Here is a 21747-nt window from a genome sequence, read left to right as displayed (position 1 = left end):
CAATGATATCCCTCATTCCACGTCCTCTTCTGAATCCGACCTGAATTTCTGGCAGTTCCCTGTTGATACATTGCTACAGCCGCTTTTGAATGATCTTCAGCAAAATTTTACTTGCATGTGATATTAATGACATTGTTCGATAATTTCTGCATTTGGTTGGATCACCTTTCTTGGGAATAGGCATAAATATGGATCTCTTTCAGTCGGTTGGCCAGGCAGCTGTCTTCCGAATTTCTTGGCATAGACGAGTGAACACTTTCAGAACTGCATCCATTTGCTGAAACATCTCAGTTGATATTCCGTCAATTCCTGGAACCTTGTTTTTGGCCAATGCCTTCAATGCAGCTTGGACTTCTTCCTTCAGTACCATCAGTTCCTGATCATATGCTACCTCCTAAAATGGTTGAATGTTGACCAATTCTTTTTTGTATAATGACTCTGTGTATTCCTTCCATCTCCTTTTGATGCTTGCTGCGAGGCTTGAATTTTTTCTTCAGTTCTTTCAGTTTGAGAAATGCCAAGCATGTTCTTCCCTTTTGGTTTTCTATCTCCAGCCCTTGGCACATTTCATTATAATACTTTACTTTGTCTTTTTGAGCCACCCTTTGAAATCGGTTAACTTTAAGTAAAGCAGATCACCCTCAAAAATGTGGGTGGGCTTCATCCAATCAGCTGGAGGCCTCAAGAGCAAAAAGGGAGTTTTCCCTGGGGAGCATTTTATCTCCAGACTATAAATAGACGTCTTGCCAGAACTCTTCCTCTCTTCCCTGTCACTTGACCAACGGATTTTGAACTTCCTACTCCCCACAATTGTGTGAGACAATTCCTTGAAGTAAATCTATCTCTTTCTCTCATAAATGATGGAGCTAGAAATTAAACTCTTGATTATATATAATCAAGTCACCTAAGGGATATGAAGAGTCCCTGGGTGGCACAAACAGTTAAACATTTGACTAATAGTCCAAAGGTTGGTGGTTCGAACCCACCCAGAGGCACCTCAGAAGACAGGCCTGGCAATCTGTTTCTGAAAGGTTGCAGCCTTGAAATCCCGATGGAGCAGTTCTACTCTGCACACATGGGGTCACCATGAGTCAGAATCAACTTGACAGCAACTAACAACAACAACAATGGCGTATGTTGGAAGTGGCACAATGGTTAAGCACTCAGTTGCTAACTGAAAGATCAGAGGTTTGAACCCACCAGTGGGTCCTCAGAGAAAAGACCTGGCAATCTGCTCCTATAAAGATTCCAGCCTAGAAAATCCTATGGGCCAGCTCTACTCTGTCCTATTGGATCACTATGAGTTAGAACCAACTAGACGGCTCCTAACAACAACATCTGGCATGTGTGTGTGTATATATATATGTTACCAGGGGAGACCAGTCCCTGGAGAAGGACATCATGCTTGGTAAAGCAGAGGGTCAGCAAAAAAGATGAAGACCCTCAACGAGACAGACTGACACAGTGACAGCAACAATGGGCTCAAACACAGCAACGATTGTGAGGATGGCACAGGACTGGGCAGTGTTTCATTCTGTTGAACATACGGTCACTAAGAGACAGAACCGACTCAATGGCATCTAACAACAACGTGTGTGTGTGTGTTTGTGTGTGTGTGTGTATAGCGGAAACCCTGGTGGCACAGTGGTTAAGAGCTACAGCTGCTAACCAAAAGGTTGGCAGTTGGAATCCACCAGGTACTCCTTGGAAACCCTATAGGGCAGTTCTCCTCTATCCTATAGGATAGCTATGAGTTGGAATCGACTCAACAGCAACAGGTTTTTTGTTTTTGGGGTGTTTTTGGATATACTTTGGAGCCCTGATGGTGCAATGGTTAAGACCTTGGCTGCTAATCAAAAGATCAGCAGTTTGAATCCACCAGCTGTTCCTTGGAAACCCTATGGGGCCATTTTACTCTGTCCTATAGGGTTGCTATGAGTGGGCATCGATTTGACGGCAATGGGTTTGGTTTTATACACGCACACATACACACACACACATGCACACACACATGCACATACATACACACATACACGCACGTACACATACACACACACACGCACACGTGCACACACATGCACATATGCACACACATACACACAATGCACACATGCACACACATGCACACACATACACACATGCACACACACATGCACATACACACACACGTACAGACACACACATATCTCTTACTGGTCCTGTTTCTGTAGAGAACCCTGACACTGGGCTTCTTATAATCCATCACACTTTGAATCAAAAACCAAGACAGGGAGACTAATACTTTCATATTTAAAGTATTAATTACTCTGGTCAAAAGGGTACAGAGTACTAGCCACTTGCTAATTAAATACCCAGGTGCTGAGCACACACACCACATCACTTCCCTTGACTTTTCCTGCTCCTGCTTTGGAAGGAAACTGACTTTCAGTCAGGAAATACTGTGATAATCACCTGCTCATACCACTTAATAGAACACGTGACACTCTTGAACGTTTCCGTAACCACCCTCTCTTCTCCCTCCTTCTTCCACCCCTCCCTCCTCCCTCTCGGGCACTGCGTGGCAAATTTTAATTGATCACACTTGGCATTCTGATTCAGGAATTAAGCTAAAATGAACGACCATATCTGAGAGGCTGCACAAAGCTTCATTAGCCAAGCCAGACAGCCTACCACTCAGAAGTCGATGAACAAGGCCTGACGCCCACCTCTGTGCAAAGTGGGCCTATGCTTGGGAAGCTGGAGGCTGGGCACTTCACGGAGAAAGTTGGCTACGAAGGAATACACTTCTGAGCAAGATGAAGATCCCTCTCCACTTGAACGTCTATTCAGCTCACAAAGTGGTCCAAGTCAGACACAACAGAGCATTTCCCTCCGGCCAATAAGTAGTCATTGGAAAAAAGAAAAGGCAGAGTTGTTCGCTTCAGGTTCTGTCCAGGACCCATCTCTATAAACCACAGTATATTGTTTCCAGGTTCCTTCCAGGGAGACAAAATCAGACAGATGCTCGATTTTGCTTCCAAGCTCCTCCATTTTCAGTGCTGTTTTCTGTGTCCTTGAGGAAGACTGAAGGATGTGCTAATCCATCATCATGAACACGCTCTTTAGCATCTGCCAATCTCCAAGAGACAGACTAACACAGTGGCTGTAACAATGGGCTCCAACAGAGCAACGATTGTGAGGATGGTGCAAGACCAGGCAACATTTCCTTCTGTTGTACATAAGGTCACTAGGAGTCAAGCCAACTCAATGGCACCTAACAACAACGGTCTCCGCTTTGCTAACCATAAGGGTGTCAGTCTCAGAAGAAATACACCCAGATTGCTCCCTAGACATGAGGATGGCTAGACTTTAGCTCGTTTACTTCGGACACGTCATCGGGAAAGACCAATCACTAGAAAAGGACACCATGGCTGGTAAAGCAGAGGGGCAGTGACATTGAGGGAAACCTTCAATGAGATGGTTTGACACACTGGCCGAAACGATAGACTCAAACACAGTGATGATCATGAAGACGGCACAGGACCACGCAATGTTTTGTCCTGTTATATATAAGGTCGCTATGAGTTGAAGCCAACTCAGGGCAACTACCAACAACAATCTCCCCTTTAAAGCAGACCCAGGCTCAGGGGCAACAATGGGCAGTCAGGACTCTTTACATGTACGCATCTCTTTCATACCATTAGTCTCCCAAGGAGGTAGGTTATGGTTTCCTCACTGGAGAGATGGGGAAAGTGAGGCTCAGATAATTTTTGTGAAATATAATTTGTCCAGGATTAAATATTAGAAAGCTCAAGTCCTGTTCTGTCACTCAGTAGATGGGTGGCCCTGGGTAAACCTCTTAACCTGCCTAAGGATCAGACACTGAAAATCATCCACCCTACGAGAGGGGGTTACTGTTGTTGTTCTGGCCGTCCGGTCAATTCCAACTCATAGTGACCCTATAGGACAAAGTAACAGAGAAGAACTGCCCCAGAGGGCTTCCTAGGCTGTAATCTTTATGGAGCAGATTGCCAGGTCTTTCTCCTGAAGAGCGGCTGGTGGGTTCAAACCAACAACGTTTTGGTTAGCAGCCGAGCACTTAAACACTGTGCCACCAAAGACGGCTCCAAAGGTGTAACTATGAGGACCAAATTAAATAAGATGTATGAAACAGACAGCAAATTTTTCATTGCTACACAAATATAAGGAGCCCTGGTGGTGCAGTGGTTAAGAGCTCAGCTGCTAACCAAACCAAAAAGGTCAGCAGCTGGAATCCACCAGGCGCTCCTTGGAAACCCTAGGGGGCATTTTACTCTGTCCTTTAGGGTCGCTATGAGTCAGAATCGACTTGATGGCAACAGATCTGGTTTTGTTTTGTTTTTATTTTTGGACACAAATATAAGGTACTATATAAAAATTAAGGTTTCACAGTTTTATCATCATTGTGATAACTGAATCTATAGAAATTATGCCCTACGGGCAGCAAGCAGGTGAAGCTATGCACCTTGAATCTAGAATCAGTAAGATTCCTATAAACAGCATCCAGGTTGAGGGTCCTCAGGTGCCACCTCATAATCATGTGCCCCCTAATAATCATCAGTCTAACAAGAAAGCAAAGAAAGGAAAGATCAAATCAGATAAAACTCGACACAAATAAGGATTGTTCCAATGCTTGAACTATTTGGTTTCAACAGATCTTTCAAAGATCTTTGCCCAGATTCAGTGTCCAGCTGCTCCGGTGAAGGTAGACCCTCTCATTCCTCTTCTCTCTGGACATTTCTGCTGAGCAGCCTGAAGTGTGGGATTCTCCTTCCTCCCCCAGTCAAACACAAGCAAATTAACAAACAAAACAGAAACCTGGGGATTCACCCGAGAAGTTTCCCTTCCCTTCAATGCCCAAGCTACGTGCCCATCCACATCCACACACAGTCATATCACAAGCAGTTACAAGTTGCATAGGCTCTTCCTGCTTAACCCCCTCCTCCCTAAGCCTATTGCTCCTACCCTTTGTCACCCATCAACACTTCCTACAAAAGTCTCCCTGCCTCCATCTCTCTCCTCCAAGCCATTATCCATTCTCATCCAGAGTGGTTTTTTAAAACACAAATCTGCCCACATTTAAAAACCATTCCCTAGGTTTAAAGGGCCTGCTGTGGAACCTGTCATCCAGAACCCTCCATGACATATCCCCACCTCTCCATTCTCACTCTCATTACACAGCACTCACACATAACACAACCACCACCAGATATACCTGACTGCTTACATAATACCAGCCACCAGGTACTGAGCACTTTATATGTGCCACACACCACACTAAGGTCTTTACATGCCATTCTTATGAGGAATGTTTATAGTTATCTTCATTTTACAATTATAGAATCCTAGGCTTAGCTGGGAGAGGTAACTTAACCAAGGCCACACAGTGGCAGAGTCTGGATGCAAAGCTTGGTCTAAAGGGACCATGCTCTTAGTCAATGCACTAGATGACCCTGTTGCTCCATGCTATTTTGAGCCTGATCTGTTTCCATGTCTATTTCCCTCATCAGACTTCTTCTGATGGTGGGGACTGTGTCTGGTTCATCACCTAGAGTATGGTTTACACAAAGACACCTGGAGGGTTCTGCCCCCAGTAAGAATCATCTAGGTAAATATGGACCAACTACCTCACTGAGAACAATGAGAAAAGCTGAACAAAATCAAAATCTGTTTGGGCACTCTGAGAGATAACAACACAGTGAAAAATTATGGGGTCAAGATCCTGCAGAAGAAAGAAACCCACAGAGGGCAGCCCTACATTTGTGGCCTATTTTTCTCTAAGGGCATCTGCGAATTCTAGAAGAGGCTGATAAGCTGAGAAGAATTTTTGACAGACTGATAGAGCTAGGAGACCAAAACCTGGAGTCCAGAGACTGCCAAAGAGAAATTTCCCTGGGCTTTTGGTTGGGACTCTGAAGGACCATTTCTTAGGAGTAAAGGTATACCAGAAATAGGCCAGCCCTGGCACAGTGGTTAAGGGCTCAGCTGCTAACCAAAATGTTCAAGAAAAATGTGGCAGTCTGCTTCTGTAAAGATTACAACCTTTGAAACCCCATGGGACAGTTCTACTTTGTCCTATAGGGTCACTGTGAGTCAGAACTGACTCAGTGGCAACAGGCTGGTTTTTTGGGTTTGAAGAAAATGAAGTCCAGTTTTGAATGATCTCAACCCTTGGTTGGATTACTCCTGGAAGATTACATCATCCCAGGCCTCAAATTATCTTCTCAATTTTCATGTACAATGTCTGGCACATAATCAAAAATACCTAGGCATATGAGGAGACAAGAAAATCTGACTAATAAGTCGTGGAACTATAGATAATAGGTCAGATCCAGAGGTCCAGATAATGGGGTTTTCAGATAGAGACTTCCAAAATTGTTATGCTTAATATGCTTGAGGAAATAAAAGACAAGATTGAGCATTTCAGCAGACAACTGGAAACTTAAAAAAAATTCAGAGAAGTTATTTGTAACTATTCGTCAAAAGGAAAAAAGGAAAGGCCAAGTTGATGAGCCATACTGAGCCATATCTAGTGACGGTCAGCTAGTAGACTGTGGCCCTCCTGCCTGGCCAGGAGAAACTGTAGGCAATGTAGCATCCCAGTTAAGAGCATGGACCCTGGAGCCAGGCTGCCTGGGCTTAAAACCTGGTCCTATCATTTCTTTTCCTGACAGTTGTAGGTCAGGTTTGTATCTTTTCACCATACTTATTCAATCTGTATGCTCAGCAAATAATCCCAGAAGCTGGACTATATGAAGAAGAACAGGGCATCAGGATTGGAGGAAGACTCATTAACAACCTGCAATATGCAGAAAACTCAATCTTGCTTACTGAAAGGGAAGAGGACTTGAAGCACTTGCTGATGAAGATCAAAGACCACAGCCTTCAGTATGGATTACATCTCAACATAAAGAAAACAAAAACCCTCACAACTGGACCAATAAGCAACATCATGATAAATGGAGAAAAGACTGAGGTTGTCAAGGATTTCATTTTACTTGGATCCACAATCAACACCCAGAGAAGCAGCAGTCAAGAAATCAAATGACATAATGCGTTGGGCAAATCTGCTGCAAAAGATATCACTTTGAGGACGAATGTGTGCCTGACCTTAGTCCTTGTATTTTCAATCACCTCATATGCATACAAAAGCTGGACAATGAATAAGGAAAACCGAAGAAGAATTGACACGTTTGAATTACGGTGTTGGCAAAGAATACTGAATATACCATGGACTGCCAGAAGAACAAACAAATCTGTCTTGGAAGAAGTACAGCCAGAGTGCTCCTTAAAAGTGAGGATGGCAAGGCTTCATCTCACCTACTTTGGACATGTAATCAGAAGGTACCAGTCCCTAGAGAAGGACACCATGCTTGGTAAAGCACAGGGTCAGCAAAAAAGAGGAAGACCCTCAAACAAGATGGACTGACGCAGTGGCTGCAACAATCGGCTCAAACATAGCAACAACTGTGAGGATGGGACCAGGCAGTGTTACGTTCTGTTGTACATAGTGTTGCTATGAGGTGGAACCAACTCGACGGCTCCTAACAACAACATCATTTTCTAGTGTGTGCCCTTGGGCAACTACTTAACCTCTCTCAAACCATCATCTATAAGGTGGAAAAACAACAATACCTACTTCATAGAGTTGTTAAGAGAATTACATGAGTCAGTGTTTGTAAAGTTCTTAGGACAGTGTCTGGCACATCTGTTGTGGCTGTTGTTAGTTGTTGGTTGCCATTGAGCCGGTTCCAGCTCATGGGGATCCCATGTACAACAGAATGAAATGTTACTTGGTCCTACACCATCTTCATGATCCTTGCTATTTTTAAATCCATTGTTGCAGCCACTGTGTATTTTCAGTGCCTTCCAACCTAGGGGAGCATTCCAGCATTGTATCAGACAATATTCTGTTGTGATCCATAAGATTTTCATTGGCTAATTTTCAGAAGCAGATCACCAGCCCTTCCTTCCTAGTCTGCCTTAGTCTGGAAGCTCTGCTGAAACGTGTCTACCGTGGGTGACCCTGCTGGTATGTGAAATACCAGTGTCATAGCTTCCAGCATCACAGCAACACACAAGCCACCAGAGTATGACAGTTTAAGTGTTTGTCAAATAAATAAACACAACTGAATTCAGCTCAGCAGACCATCATATCACCTGGCTCAACCTCTCTCTCCAGTTGCCTTTTTTCCTACTTTTCTGCACTCAGTACTCCAATCTACACATCAATCATATTTACTACTTCAAACATATCCTGCTCATTTCCCATCCTTGCACTTGCCATTTCTTCCCTCTGCCTGAAAAGCCTTTCCTCACTTAACCCACTTGGAAAACTTCTGCCCATGCTTCAAGAACTAGTTAAAATATCACTTCCTCTGAGAAGCACTTCTATGACCCTTCCAGCACTAATGACTTCCTCTTCTACGCTCAGCCAGCCCTAATCTTCTCTTTAGCATGGTGCTCACCAAACTTTGTGGTCACTTCTGTCTATGTGTCTGTCCTCCCCGCTAAACCAGATTGCCTTATAGCAGGAACTATGTCTTACCTTCACCAACATCTACATTTTGTCATACTGTGGAGGCTTGTGTATTGCTGTGATGTTGGAAGCTATACCACCGGTACTTCAAATGCCCACAGGATCACCCACGGTAGACAGGTTTCAGTGGAGCTTCCAGATTAAGAGAGACTAGGAAGAAAGACCTAGTGATCTATTTCTGAAAATTAGCCAACGAAAACTCTATGGAGCATAACAAACTATGTACAAGATAGTGCTAGAAGATGAGCCCGCTCGATTGGAAGGCACTCAAAACACACACTGGCCTCAACAGTGAACTCGGGCATACCCATGATCGTGCAGATGGCACAGGACTGAGCAACGTTTTGTTCTGTTGTACATGGGGTCCCATGACTCGGAGTTGACTCCATGGCACCTAACAACAACTAATAACATGGCTTATCCATCTCTTTTCCTAACTGCCAAGCTGTGTTCAGTACACAGCTGGTGTTTGATGATGACTACTGAGTGCTCCATGAATGATTAATGGATGAATGAATAAATGAGATATACTCAGTGTCTGCTCTCATTCCCCTGCAGAGAAAACACATCTTTGAAAGTATAATGAGATTTAGAACTCTTACTCTTCTAAGGCTTGCAGCATGCTCCCGGGGTCCTCAGAAGACAGAATGTCTACCATCTGGTCACTGAGAGCAAGATCCTCATTCACGCCATCGGCCGAGGTGAACTGGGAGTGCTCCAGCTTGCTCTCGTGGTGCTGAACCTTCAGGAGAATTCCAGAAGCAAGAAGTTAGTGGGCCTCCTTGTGAATGCCATGCGAGGGAAGGTGGGGGATCTGGAGTCAGAAAGACTGGTGGGCCCCACTACTTGTGAGCAGGGTAGACTCAGGTAAGCCACCTCCCTGACCCTCCATTTCCTCATCAGAGAAATGGGCTCATAACTCTTGTAGCTCTGCACAGAAGTGTTGTGTGGCTAAAATGAAGCAATGGATGGAAGAGTCCTTTGTAACCTGTAAAGACCTATACAAACATTGCACCACCATCATCATAATCAATTTGCCCGATTTGAGCAAACTGGCTGCAGGAGATCTCTTTAAAGTGTTAAAAAGCAAAGATGTCACCTTGAGGACTAACGTGTGCCTGATCCAAGCCATGATGTTTTCAGTCACCTCATATGCATGCAAAAGCTGGACAAAGAATAAGGGAGACCGAAGAAGAATTGACACGTTTGAATTATGGTGTTGGCAAAGAATACTGAATATGCTACGGACTGCCAGAAGAATGAACAAATCTGTCTTGGAAGAAGTGCAGCCAGAATACTCGTTAGAAGTGAGGATGGTAAGACTTCGCCTCACATACTTTGGACATGTTATCAAGAGGGACTAGTCCCTGGAGAAGGACATCTTGCTTGGTAAAGTAGAGGGTCAGTGAAAAAGAGGAAGACCCTCAATGAGACAGACTGACACAGTGGCTGCAACAATGGGCTCAAGCATAGCAACAACTGTGAGCATGGGGCAGGACCGGGCAATGTTTTGTTCCGTTGTGCATAGGGTCGCTATGAGTCGGAACCAACTTGACAGCACCTAACAACAACAACAACATCATTATCATCATCAGTATCATAAAGGAAACTGCAAGCAGCATGGTGGAACTCAGCACCAAGGGTCTGGCTGGCTTCAAATCAGAGTGTAGACTTTTGAGATGAAAAGGACATAAGAGGTAATTAAGGCCAGCCCTCTGACTGTAGATGATATATATGTTCTGTTCCCAATTATTATTAATTCTGCAGAAATGGGCAATACCCAGGGCTAACATTTAAGAATCCCTGCCCTTTTGCTGAGTAATATTCTGGGTGCTTTGTTTATGTTACATCCTTAAGCTGTTCCAACAACAAGATAAGTGTTGTTGCCCCACTTTACAAATAAGGAAACTGAGGTTCAAAGAGGTGAAATAACATACTTTAAGGAGCCCTGGTGGTGCAACGGTTAGGTGCTCGGCTGCTAACCAAAAAGTTGGCGATTCAAACTCACCCAGCGTCTCCGTGGGAGAAAGAACTGGCAATCTGCTCCCCAAAAGATCACAGTCTAGGAAATCATATAGGACAGTTCTACTCTGTCACATGGGGTCACAATGAGTTGGAATCGACTCAACAGAACCTAACAACAACAGCAAGGTCACAGAGTTCATAAAGAGCCAGGCTGGTATCTGATTCCAAGTCAGCCTAACTCCGAAAGCTGTCGTCTTCTGCCTTACACACCATGTTGTCTCTACGGATGCCACCATGCTGGCAGAAAATAAAGAAAAATGTGAAAAGAGTTCATTCTGGGATGGAGGGGAAAAAATACTGCAGGGGTTGTCAGCCCTTCAATCAAAGTCACCCTTTGCTTGCCTCTCCGCGGTTCTAACGGTCAGCCTTTAATCTCCAGGAAATAAATCCTGCTCCTCCATCAAAGTAGCTGAGTGTGTTCTGTTCTTTTCTGATTGATAACAGCTTGGGGAGAGTCCGTAGAATGTCTGATTAGACGGGCCATTTCTTCTCCTCACTTTTGCCTGCCAAGGAGGCCGTGGGCTGACCTCTCTTTGGAATGACAACCTCTCCTCCAGGAAGCAGAAACAGAATGAACAATGCGTCCTAGGCTGCGAAGGCCTTGCAGTGCTCCAGAGCGAGGGGACTGAGAAGTCCATGTCCCAGCCTAAGCCTGGCCACTCTAAGTAAGTTGTCGAACCTCGTGGGCCTTGGTTTCCTCAATATAAAGACAGGGAGGAAGATGGCAGATGCGTCTTTGGAGGTGCTGGACTTGAAGACACAGAGTCACAAGAGCCCAGGCTCCAAGGGCCCCGTAGGAACACATCAACCTGCCAAGGGTGCTCACTATCAACAATGCCTTCTGGAAAGCTTCAGGAGCTCATCTTACTCCGTGAACTGCCACCTTGCTTTCTTCCCTCTGTCCCTCTGTAAAAATGGCATAGGGGTGCTGGACCTCCTCATCTATCTTCAGGAGGGAGAGGAGAGAGAATCAAGATCAGCATCAGCCCAAGGCTGATTCCTATGAGGTAGAGGTCAGACAGACCTACACTCTCCAATCTTTTTACCAATTCTGACACCAGCCGTCCCTCCCACGGCACCCTCTACTTCTCTGCTGGGCTGGATAATTCATTGCAATGGCCACACAGAACTCATAGACTATACTCACAGTTATGGAGTTTATTAGGAAAACAACAGGTTACAGCTTGGGATCAAGATCAACAGGCTATAACTCCAGATCAGAATCAGGAAGTGGGTAAGTATTCTCCCTTCTCAGTGTAGGATAGCTCTCTCAGTTCCTCTCGGCCAGGCAGGGCTTCTCTCAGCCCCCTGAGGACAGGTTCCCCTTGGTCCCCTGAGGACAGGTTCCTCTTGGCTTCCTGAGGACAAGCTCCTCTCGGCCCGCTCAGGACAGGCTCATCTCAGCTCCCTCAAGACAGGCTCTTCTCGGCCCCCTCGGGACAGGAACCTCTTGGCCCCCTCAGGACAGGGTCCTCTCAGCCCCCTCAGGACAGGCTCCTCTCGGCCACCTCAGGACAGCCTCATCTAGGCCCCCTCACGACAGGCCTCCTCTCTTGGCCATCAGCCCTTGGCCCCGCTCAGGTCTGGCCTCTGTCCTGCTCAGTCAAGTGTTACAAAGCTCTTTAGCTCTGCAGATAAGTGCCCAGAGGCACCCTACTCTACTAGGAAGCTTTCTGCCCAAAGGCTCTCAGCTTTCTCACTCCATGAGTCAGCATATTCACTGTATTCACCTTGCTCCATGGGCCAGGAAGCCCACCACACTGTCTCTCATCTGTCTCCTGATTCTGCTGCTGCCATTTGTCTGACACTGCTTCTCGCCATCTTGCACCATTTCCAGTGCTCTCTCTCTTTCTCCTGGGTCTAGGAGGTTCTCAGAGCAGGGACCCCAGATCCAAAGGAAGCACTCTACTCTCAGTTCTTCTTTCTTGATGGTATTGAGGTCCCCTATCTGCTCTGGGATTGGCTCTCTTTTAAGCCTAGCAGGATGGCAAAACTGACCAATCCCCTCATTAGGGTTCCATACACCTTATTCGCATGGTATCACCCTCCAGAGTTTCCATGCACCTTATTTGCATTCTTAGCAGGTTGTCCAATCCCTCTGGTGGGCTGCAAATACCTCACTTGCATAGTCCTACCCAATCATTCTGTGGGAGTCACAAGACCATGCATGGCTAGAAGGGCCATATTAAAACCCTTTCAAAACCCAATTATTTACCACTTTGAATTTTTTTTTAATACCATGTGTTTTCATTAATGGAAGCATGCTAAGTCATGGAGTGTGTTTATATTTTTGGTTGGTAACACACATTTTGAGAAATATTATGTGGGAATACATGGTCACCACAAAAGTCAAGGGGTTCTCCGGCACCATGATTGATGGGTGCCCGTCTTTCCTACAGGTCATGGGAGGCACAGTTTATTGCGGGGCACCTTCCAATAGGTTACATGGGGAACCTCTGGTTTTCCAAATATCACACACACACAAAACAAAGCCACCAAGACTCCCTTTACACAAGTCCCCATTGGAGGGTAGTAAATACTTTTAGTGGGAAAAATAAGGTCCCAAGAGACCTGAGAAGCAGAAAAAGTGGGTGGGATATCATATGCTCCATGGGTCATGAAAGGGTTAAGTAATTCACTGCATCACCCACCCCATCCATTGGCTGGCCAAGAGCTCATTCATTGCTTCATGCATTTATGGCGTGCTTTCTAAACTCCAGGCTCTATACCCATCAGTGCCGACTGTAGCAGACGCCACTGGTTCCCAGCCTATATCTCATTACCCGTACCACTTCAGTGCCCACTAGCCCATGATCCACTGCCCAACGCTTGTGTTTCTTTCCCTGAAGGCTTTCTCTGATCTTCAGAGTCCATGCCAGGTAAATACTGTCACCTTTCCTCCTCACCCCCACTTTACCCAGGAGCAGTCTTCAATTCATGACTATTGGGAACTGCTGTATAGATACCCCAGCTCCCTAGCCTTCAGGTGGCACGACTCTGAGGCTACACTGTCTCCCAGAGTTGAGCTCCACAGCAGAATTAAGCTTCAGGTGCCACAGTGGTAACCTCATGATAACTCTCCCTTTATTGGCTGCTTTCTCTGCCCTGTCTTGCTTCCTTGCCCCTTCTGTTATTTCCTGGGATTATCTCCCATACAGACTACTTGAATTTGAATCCTTGTCGCAGGGTCTGCTTCTGTGGAAACCGAAACTAAGACAGGAATGCAGAGCTCTCTACAGGTTACAAGTGCTGGATGGAATAGACAGAAGCCAGTGTGGGCACCAAGAAACAGGGCTCCTTGCCTGGCCAGGAGGTGGCCAGAGAAGATGTCCACAATGCCCCAGCTGAGTCTTAAAGGATGGGTAATAATTACACTCACTGAAGGGGAAGAGAAGGTTGAAAAGGTGTATATTTATGAGCACACAAAGCTTAGCATGCTCAAGGAATGCCAAGTCATTCTACATGCCGGGAGGTGGAGGTGGGAAGTGGTGTGGACCGAAGCCAAATCACAGGGAGGTAGGGAGGGACTGTAAGCCATGCTAAAGAGTCTGGGCTGTATCCTGAGGATGATAGCAAGTCTCTGGGGGCTTTTTAGCAAGAGTGTGGAAAGAGACCTTAAGGGGATAGCTTCATGGATGAGAATCAGCATAAAGCCAGTTCCCACAAGGTGGAGATCAATCATATCCCCGCTTTCACATTTCTCCGTCATTTCTGACACCAGCCACCCACATAGCACTCTCTCTTTCTCTCTCTTGGTCTTCTGTCTCTCTCTCTCCAACCCTAGCCACCCGGGGCTAGGACAGACCTTACAAGTTAAGAGGACACTGTCTTTAGGTTCCTTAGTTTGCTGGAATGACTCACAGAACCCACGGAAGACGTTATATTTGCAACTACTGGTTTTATTACAGTATCGTTGTTGTTGTTGTTGTGTGCCATCAAGTCGATTCTGACTCATAGTGACCCTATATATGACCGAGTAGAACTGCCCCATAGGGCTTCCTAGGGTATAATCTTTACGAGAGCAGATCACCAGGTCTTTTCTCCCAAGGAGCCGCTCATGGGCTTGAGCTGCTGACCTTCCAGTTAGCAGTCATGAACTTAATCATTGCACTATCAGGACTCCTTTTTACTATATTAAAAGGATATAAATCAGAATCATCATAAGGAAGAGATGCATGGGTGAGGTCTGGGAAGGTTCCCAATGAGGAGGTGCCATGTCTAGGAGGGCACATGACCCTCCCTTCACCAACCAGGAAGTTCTCTGAGCCTTCCTTTACCAGGCTTTTATCAGCTAGTCCTGCATGATAGGCTAATTCATGCCTCCTGAGACTAAGTGATATCTGCCTCCCAGGCGAGTCATTTCTGGTGTGGCCAGCCTCCACTTGCCAGCACAAATCATTAGATGTGTCCTGGAAGTCCCAGACGAAGACACCCCAAATGCCACCTTACTTTGGGTAAAACAAGGTCCTTTACCCTACAGACTTAAATTAGGGTATGGCAGAAATACAAAGCCAACCACACAGGTGGGGTGCTCAGTGATTCAGCTAGACTTCAGGGGCTCTCAGAGCTGGCTGCAGGTTAGAATCACCCGGGGAGCTTCTAAAAATTACTAATGATGGGGACCCTCCCAGGACGATCACATCAGAATCTCTGGAGGTTGGGCCCAGACATTAGTACTTGTCAACATCTCCGCAGGAGATCCTGATGCAGATCTAGGACTGAGAACTACTGAACTAGAGAAGACACTTCCATCTCAGCTCTGCACCAACCAAACAACCCTCAGGGAAGAAAACTCGTGTGGAAACTCACCCGATGTCTGCTAAGCATGTTTCCCTTTAAACATTGATATCGAACCATGAAGAAAAGTGTGATCCAGGTCAGCACAAGAGAGATCATGAAGGCAATGAAAAATCCAGCTGCGTGGAGACCATGGTTTGGTAGAACCTACAGGGACGAGAGAGAAGGATTTGTTTGTGGTTTCATTTTTACATCTTTCAAGTCAAGTAGATGACTAACAATTCTAGGAGAACAAGGACAAGCTTTGCAGTCAAAAAAGCCAGCCTGGTTTTGCAGCCCAGCTCCGCCACCTACTGGCTATAGGACTTGAGGAAGTCACTGGAGCCCTCTGGGCTTGAGCTTCCTTACAGCATGACTTCCGTGAAGCACATTTTTAAGGGTTACACAAGACAGGCACTCAGGGAGCTGGTGCATGGTGGCTTGCACATAGTAGGTTACATGTAGCCCCATGCCTGGCACACAGCAGGCACTCAAGAAATGTTAAAATGTTAAATCCCCACATGGGATACACAACCCCAAGGCAACACTAGGAATCCATGAAATTTTTGAAGACAAAGGGGCAGAATTTGCCAGAGGAAGAACTGGCAAGACGCCGACCCCTTCCCTGGACACTGTCTGCCCTGCCCTGCCCTGCCCAGCCCTGCCTTGCCCTGCCCTGCCCTGCGAACACTTCCCATTAGAGGCACGGTCACTGTGGACTCTGGGAGCACAGTGGAGAATGCACACGGCTGGGTAGGCATTACAAACCAGGGACCATGTACCTTGAGACTCACTGGGCTAAGTGCTTCACAAAGATTAGCTCACTGAACTCTCCGCAGAACAGTTTGAGTACTGGATTTCAGATACCACAGACACCTTGAGCAAATGACTTAACCTCTGTGAACCACAGCCTCTCATCTGTAAAATGGGGATAAAATAATTACTTCAAAGCAGGAAGATAAGCAGATCCTCGGGTGGGCAAACAAGCACTCAACTACCAGCTGAAAGGTTGGCAGTTTGAAGTCACCCAGAGGCATCTTGCAAGAAAGGCCTGGCAAGCTGCTTCCAAAAGGTCACAGCCTTGAAAACCCTATGGAGCAGTTCTGCTCTGCACACATGGGTCACCGTGAGTTGGAATCGACTCAAGGGCAACAACAACATGAATACTAAATAAAATAATAAATACAAAGGAGCTTAGCACAAAGCTTGACTTATTTATTTATTCAACAAATATTTATTGAGTGTCTACTGCATACCAGGCCATAGACTAGAAGCTAATCAGGTAGTGATTCTTTCCTCCCTTGTGTGATTATACTCTATGTATCACTCACTAGGTCTTGGGCTTACTCTCTTTTGGTGAATAAGGGCCTCTAACAGCACAGAAAGAGCACGGACTCTGATGGCCTGGGTGTGGGGCCCAATGCTGCCACTTATCGGCCATGTCCCTATGGAGCAGTTCTACTCTGCACACAAGGGGTCGCCATGAGTCAGAATCAACTCAACGCAACAGGTTTGGTTTGGCATTGGGAAAATCACTTCATCTCTCTTTGCCCCTGCTCCTTCTCTTGTTGTAGACAATAACTCTCAGATGGTTGTTCTGAGGATTAAAAAAAAAAAAATTCAAGGGAAATGGTGAGAGGAATGCCTGGCCCACAGCACTTGCTCTCTAAATGCAAGTGACTGCCGTCCTCCCTTCCCCTGTGACCTGTGTAAATAAGGGGACTCTATTGATACAGTGTTAAGACTGAATTGTGTCCCTAAAACATGTATTGAAGTCCTGGCGCCTATATCTGTGGATGGGATCCTATCTGGAAATAGGGTTTTCTTCGTTATGTTAATTTTGTTATCTTCACGCCCAAGTAGGTTGGGTCCTAAACCTAATCACTTCTGAGTTGTAAAAAGAGCCGAATAGACACAGAGACACACAGGGGGAGATACTGTATGGGGACAGACACACACGGCAAGTGCATCTACAAGTTCAGGAACACCAAGGATTGCTGGCGACTGCTAGAAGCTGAAATAGACAAGGAAGGACCTCCTCCCCAGAGCCACATCCTGAATTCAGACTTCTAGCCTCCTGAACTGTGAAAAAATTAATTTCTGTACTTTAAAGCCACCCATTGATGGTATTTTTGTTACAGTAGCATTATGTAACTAAGACATGCAGTGACGGAGATACTATGTGTGGTCATTCAATAAGGGGTCCCAAGAATATAGACATGAAGTAAGATGGCCTCCCATTTTTTATAATCCTTTTTATCTTTTGGAGTGCTTTAACCAACTTGTTTATACTCAAAAATGAAAGGAAAAAAAAGTCTGTATCTATAGAGCTTTAAAATGTTCAAATCCCATCCCACCCCCAAAAATGCAGAACAGAATTTCAAATTCTCATGGAATCCAGACTTCCTGGAGCCATGGAGGGTGGATGAACCCCTGAAACTACTGCCCTGAGATAATCTTCAAACCTTAAACCAAAAATATCCCCTGAATCATTCTTAAGACCAAACAATAACTTAGCTTAACTAGTAAAAAAGGTCTGCCTTGAGCATTAAGCTTTTTTAAGAACTATCTATTTGGGATCAAATTGACAACAGCAACTCGAAAAATTAAACAGGAACCTTAGCGGGCAGTGAGTTTATGTTAATGCACGAGGAACAGCTCGGAAAAGGAAGGTGAGAATGCTTGCACAACTCAAAGAATGTAATCAATGTCACTGAATTGTACATGTAGAAAATGTTGAATTGGTGTATGTTTTGTTATGTATAGTCTCAACGACAAGAAAATAAATAAAATTAAAAAAAAAAGAAAGCACCTCCCCCTTAGCCCAGTGATTTCATATATAGGACTCACTCCTCAGGAAATAATTCAGAAATGTGCAGAAAGATTTATATACAAGCATTATTTTATCCAAAAATATGGGCAAAGATTTATTTATATATAAAGCTATTTTTCAAAGAATTACGTAAGTAACAAAATTTGAATACAACCTAGATGCCTACAATACGGAAAATGGTTAAATATTTTAAGCTTCTATAAATTATTTCATCCATCAATATGCAATTACGCAGCCATTTTATTAGTTTTAAAAAGGAGAGTAATACATGCATGGCAGAAAAAAAAATTTCAGAGAAACCAAGCGTTTAAAAAAGAGAAGCAAGTTTCTTGTGTTTCCTTCTCATATCCATACCGCTAATCCCATTTCGCTGAAAGCAGAGACTACCAGAAAGATGTTTACCTGTGTTTTATTGACTATGCAAAGGCATTTCACTGTGTGGATCATAACAAATTCTGGATAACATGAATTCTACTGGAAAAATATTAAACCATGCAGGAAGTATCAAAAGCAGATGGAAGGAATACACAGAGTCACTGCACCAAAAAGAATAGCTTGATGTTCAATCATTTCAGGAGGTGGCATATGATCAAAAACCGATGGTACTGAAGGAAGACGTCCAAGCTGCACTGAAGACACTGGTGAAAAACAAGGCTCCAGGAATACTAATTGAGATGTTTCAAAAAATGTATGCAGTGCTCGAAGTGCTAACGCATCTATGCCAAGAAATATGGAAGACAGCTACCCGGCAAACTGACTAGAAGAGATCCATATTTTTGCCTGTTCCAAAGAAAGGTGATCCAACAAAATGCAGAAATTATCGAACAATATTATTAATATCACATGCAAGTAAAATTTTGCTAAAAATAATTCAAAAGCAGTTGCAACAGTACATCGACAGGGAACTGCCAGAAAGTCAAGCAGGATTCAGAAGAGGATGTGGAACCAGGGATATCATTGCTGATGTCAGATGGGTCTTGGCTGAAAGCAGAGAATACCAGAAAGATGTTTAGCTGTGATTTATTGACTACGCAAAGGCATTCTACTGTGCGGATCATAACAAATTATGGATAACATTTTGAAGAACAGGAATTCCAGAACAATTAATTGTGCTCATGAGGAACCTGTACTTAGACCAAGAGACAGTCGTTCGAACAGAACAAGGGGATACTGCATAGTTTAAAGTCAGGAAAGGTGTGTGTCAGGGTTGTATCCTTTCACCATACTTATTCAGTCTGTAAGCTAAGCAAATAAACCAAGAAGCTGGACTATATGAAGAAGAAAGTGGTATCAGGATTGGAGGAAGATTCATTAACAAACTGTGCTATGCAGATGACAACCTGCTTGCTGAAAGTGAAGAGGACTTGAAGCACTTACTGATGAAGATCAAAGCCTTCAGTATGGATTACACCTCAACATTAAGAAAACAAAAATCCTCACACCTGGACCAATGAGCAACATCATGCTAAACGGAGAAAAGACTGAAGATTGAAGTTGTCAAGGATTTCATTTTACTTGGATCTACAGTCAACACTCATGGAAGCAGCAGTCAAGAAATCAAACAAGGAAGTTGGGCCAAGATGGCGGAGTAGTCAGACACTTCTGGTGGACCCTCTTACAACAAAGAGTGGAAAAAAGAAGCGAATTGATTATACATGGCAATCTGCAAGCCCTGAACATCAAAGGCAGAATGGAGGAACTGGACCGAGTGGCAAGGGGAGGGAGAGACGGTTCGGAAGCAGTGAGGAGTTGCCAGACCTGACCCAGCAAGAGCCTGAGCTCTTCAGGCCTGATCAGCTTGGAGTGAGCTTTGAGGCAGGCAAGCGGCAGTCCTCGAGAGGTGTGTTTTCCCCACTGGGAAAGACCCAGTGCCAGAGAATCTACATGGCCACCCAGAACCAGTGAGAAGCAGCCCTTGATTGGTGAAAGGTCAGTACTTGTGTATGGCCTACCATGCAGATCAAAAACACCCCCCTTAGGGGAAAAACCTCTCTCCCATTTACCTCCCCGCTCCCTGCTCTGTACTGAGTCCCAGACCGGCTTCAGCAATTGCCAAGTCCCCTGGGCCGGAAGTAGAATGCGTCAACACTCCCGGAGCCATTCTCCCTGCCTTGGACAGTGAACAAATTAACAAACAGAGGAAAAAATAAACTGCTGGCTCCTCTAAGCCAGGAATCCAGGGTAGGCACAGCTCCTTTGCCTAGGCACAGGCATAAGGATCCACAGACTTTGATTGCTTTTCCCGCTGCATAGACTTGTGTGGGCCCATCTCAGCAGCATAGGCCCTCATTACCGCAGTACAACAGGGTATATACCAGAACTCTAACTTCAACTGTTTCAGCTGTGAAGTGGCAGGTTCGTGACATTACACGCTGCTCTGCCCATTAAGCAGGATCTTCACCTACCACATCAAGGGTCTGAGGACTGGTGGCTCCACCTACACTACTAGCCATCTGCAATAGGGGCCCATGAATAAGAGGTGCCCCCCAGTCTTTACAGCCAACAGCTTTAGGTGCTCATAGTTCTGCTGCAAAACCCACCACCTACACACTCTAGGGAACAGGGACATTCCTTCCTCCTGGACACTCGGGGGTGGCCTTCAGCCCCCTGCCTTGCCCAGGGTGTGTCCCCTGCTGCAGCCAGATGCCTGTGCCTACACCAATCACTCATGCCTGTCTAGTACTGTAAGTGACAGCCTACACCACACACTTGGTGGCTGTCTAGCTGAGCACCTGAGCTGAATCCATACAAAAGGAGTGGGCAGACTCCTGAGCTCACATACCTAGTAACAGATCTAACCACCTGGTGACAGGACATTAGAGCTTCAAAGGTGCCAATAACCAAACTAGCTCATATAAGCAGCTTATTTGGGCATATCAGAACAAAACCAGAAGCTAGGACACAGTAAGCAAACATAAAATAAATAAATATAATAACTTATTGATGGCTCAGAGATGACAGTCAATATCAAATCACATAAAGAGGCAATCCATGATGGCTTCAGCAAGCTCCCAAAATAAAGACTCTAGAAATTTTCCAGAGGAGGAAAATTTCTTGGAATTACTGGAGGCAGAATACAAAAGATTAATATACAGAACTCTTCGAGAAACTAGGAAGGAAATTAAGCAAAACACAGAACACGCAACAGAGAAAGAGATTAGAGAAGGGCATAGTGACAAATTTAACAGGCTGCGCTGCAAGAATCCATAGAGAGACAGCAATCAGAAATCCAGAAGATTAACAATAAAATTTCAGAATTAGACAACTCAGGAGAAAGTCACAGGAGCAGAACTAAGGCAATGGAAGTCAGAGTTAGTGAGATTGAAGATAAAGCACTTGACACCAAAATATTTGAGGAAAAATCAGGTAAAAGGATTTTAAAAAATGAAGAAACCCTAAGAATTATGTGGGACTCTATGAAGAGGAATAACCTACGAGTGATTGGAGTACCAGAACAAGGGAGGATAACAGAAAATACAGAGAGAATTGTTGACGATTTGTTGGCAGAAAACTTCCCTGATATCGTGAAAGATGACAAGATACCTATCCAAGATGC

The 21747-nt window shown here is 44.9% G+C and overlaps 1 protein-coding gene across 1 annotated transcript in view; it reads right to left on the bottom strand.

Annotated features, from left to right (window-relative positions):
- The window catches only part of EVC2 (EvC ciliary complex subunit 2), a 195952-nt gene that overhangs the window by 141217 nt on the left and 32988 nt on the right, over positions 1–21747 (bottom strand). The window contains exons 7-8 of the mRNA XM_023737957.1: positions 15392–15526; positions 9160–9299 (exon numbers count right to left, since the gene is read on the bottom strand). Of these exons, the coding sequence (XP_023593725.1) occupies positions 9160–9299; positions 15392–15526 (275 nt within the window). The remainder of the gene's footprint in view (positions 1–9159; positions 9300–15391; positions 15527–21747) is intronic.

This window comes from Trichechus manatus, unplaced genomic scaffold (genome assembly GCF_000243295.1).
Source record: "Trichechus manatus latirostris isolate Lorelei unplaced genomic scaffold, TriManLat1.0 scaffold00111, whole genome shotgun sequence".
In the NCBI taxonomy this organism is placed as follows: Eukaryota; Metazoa; Chordata; class Mammalia; order Sirenia; family Trichechidae; genus Trichechus; species Trichechus manatus.
Note: the sequence above shows the minus strand (reverse complement) of the source record. Positions and strands in the feature narration are given on the sequence as shown.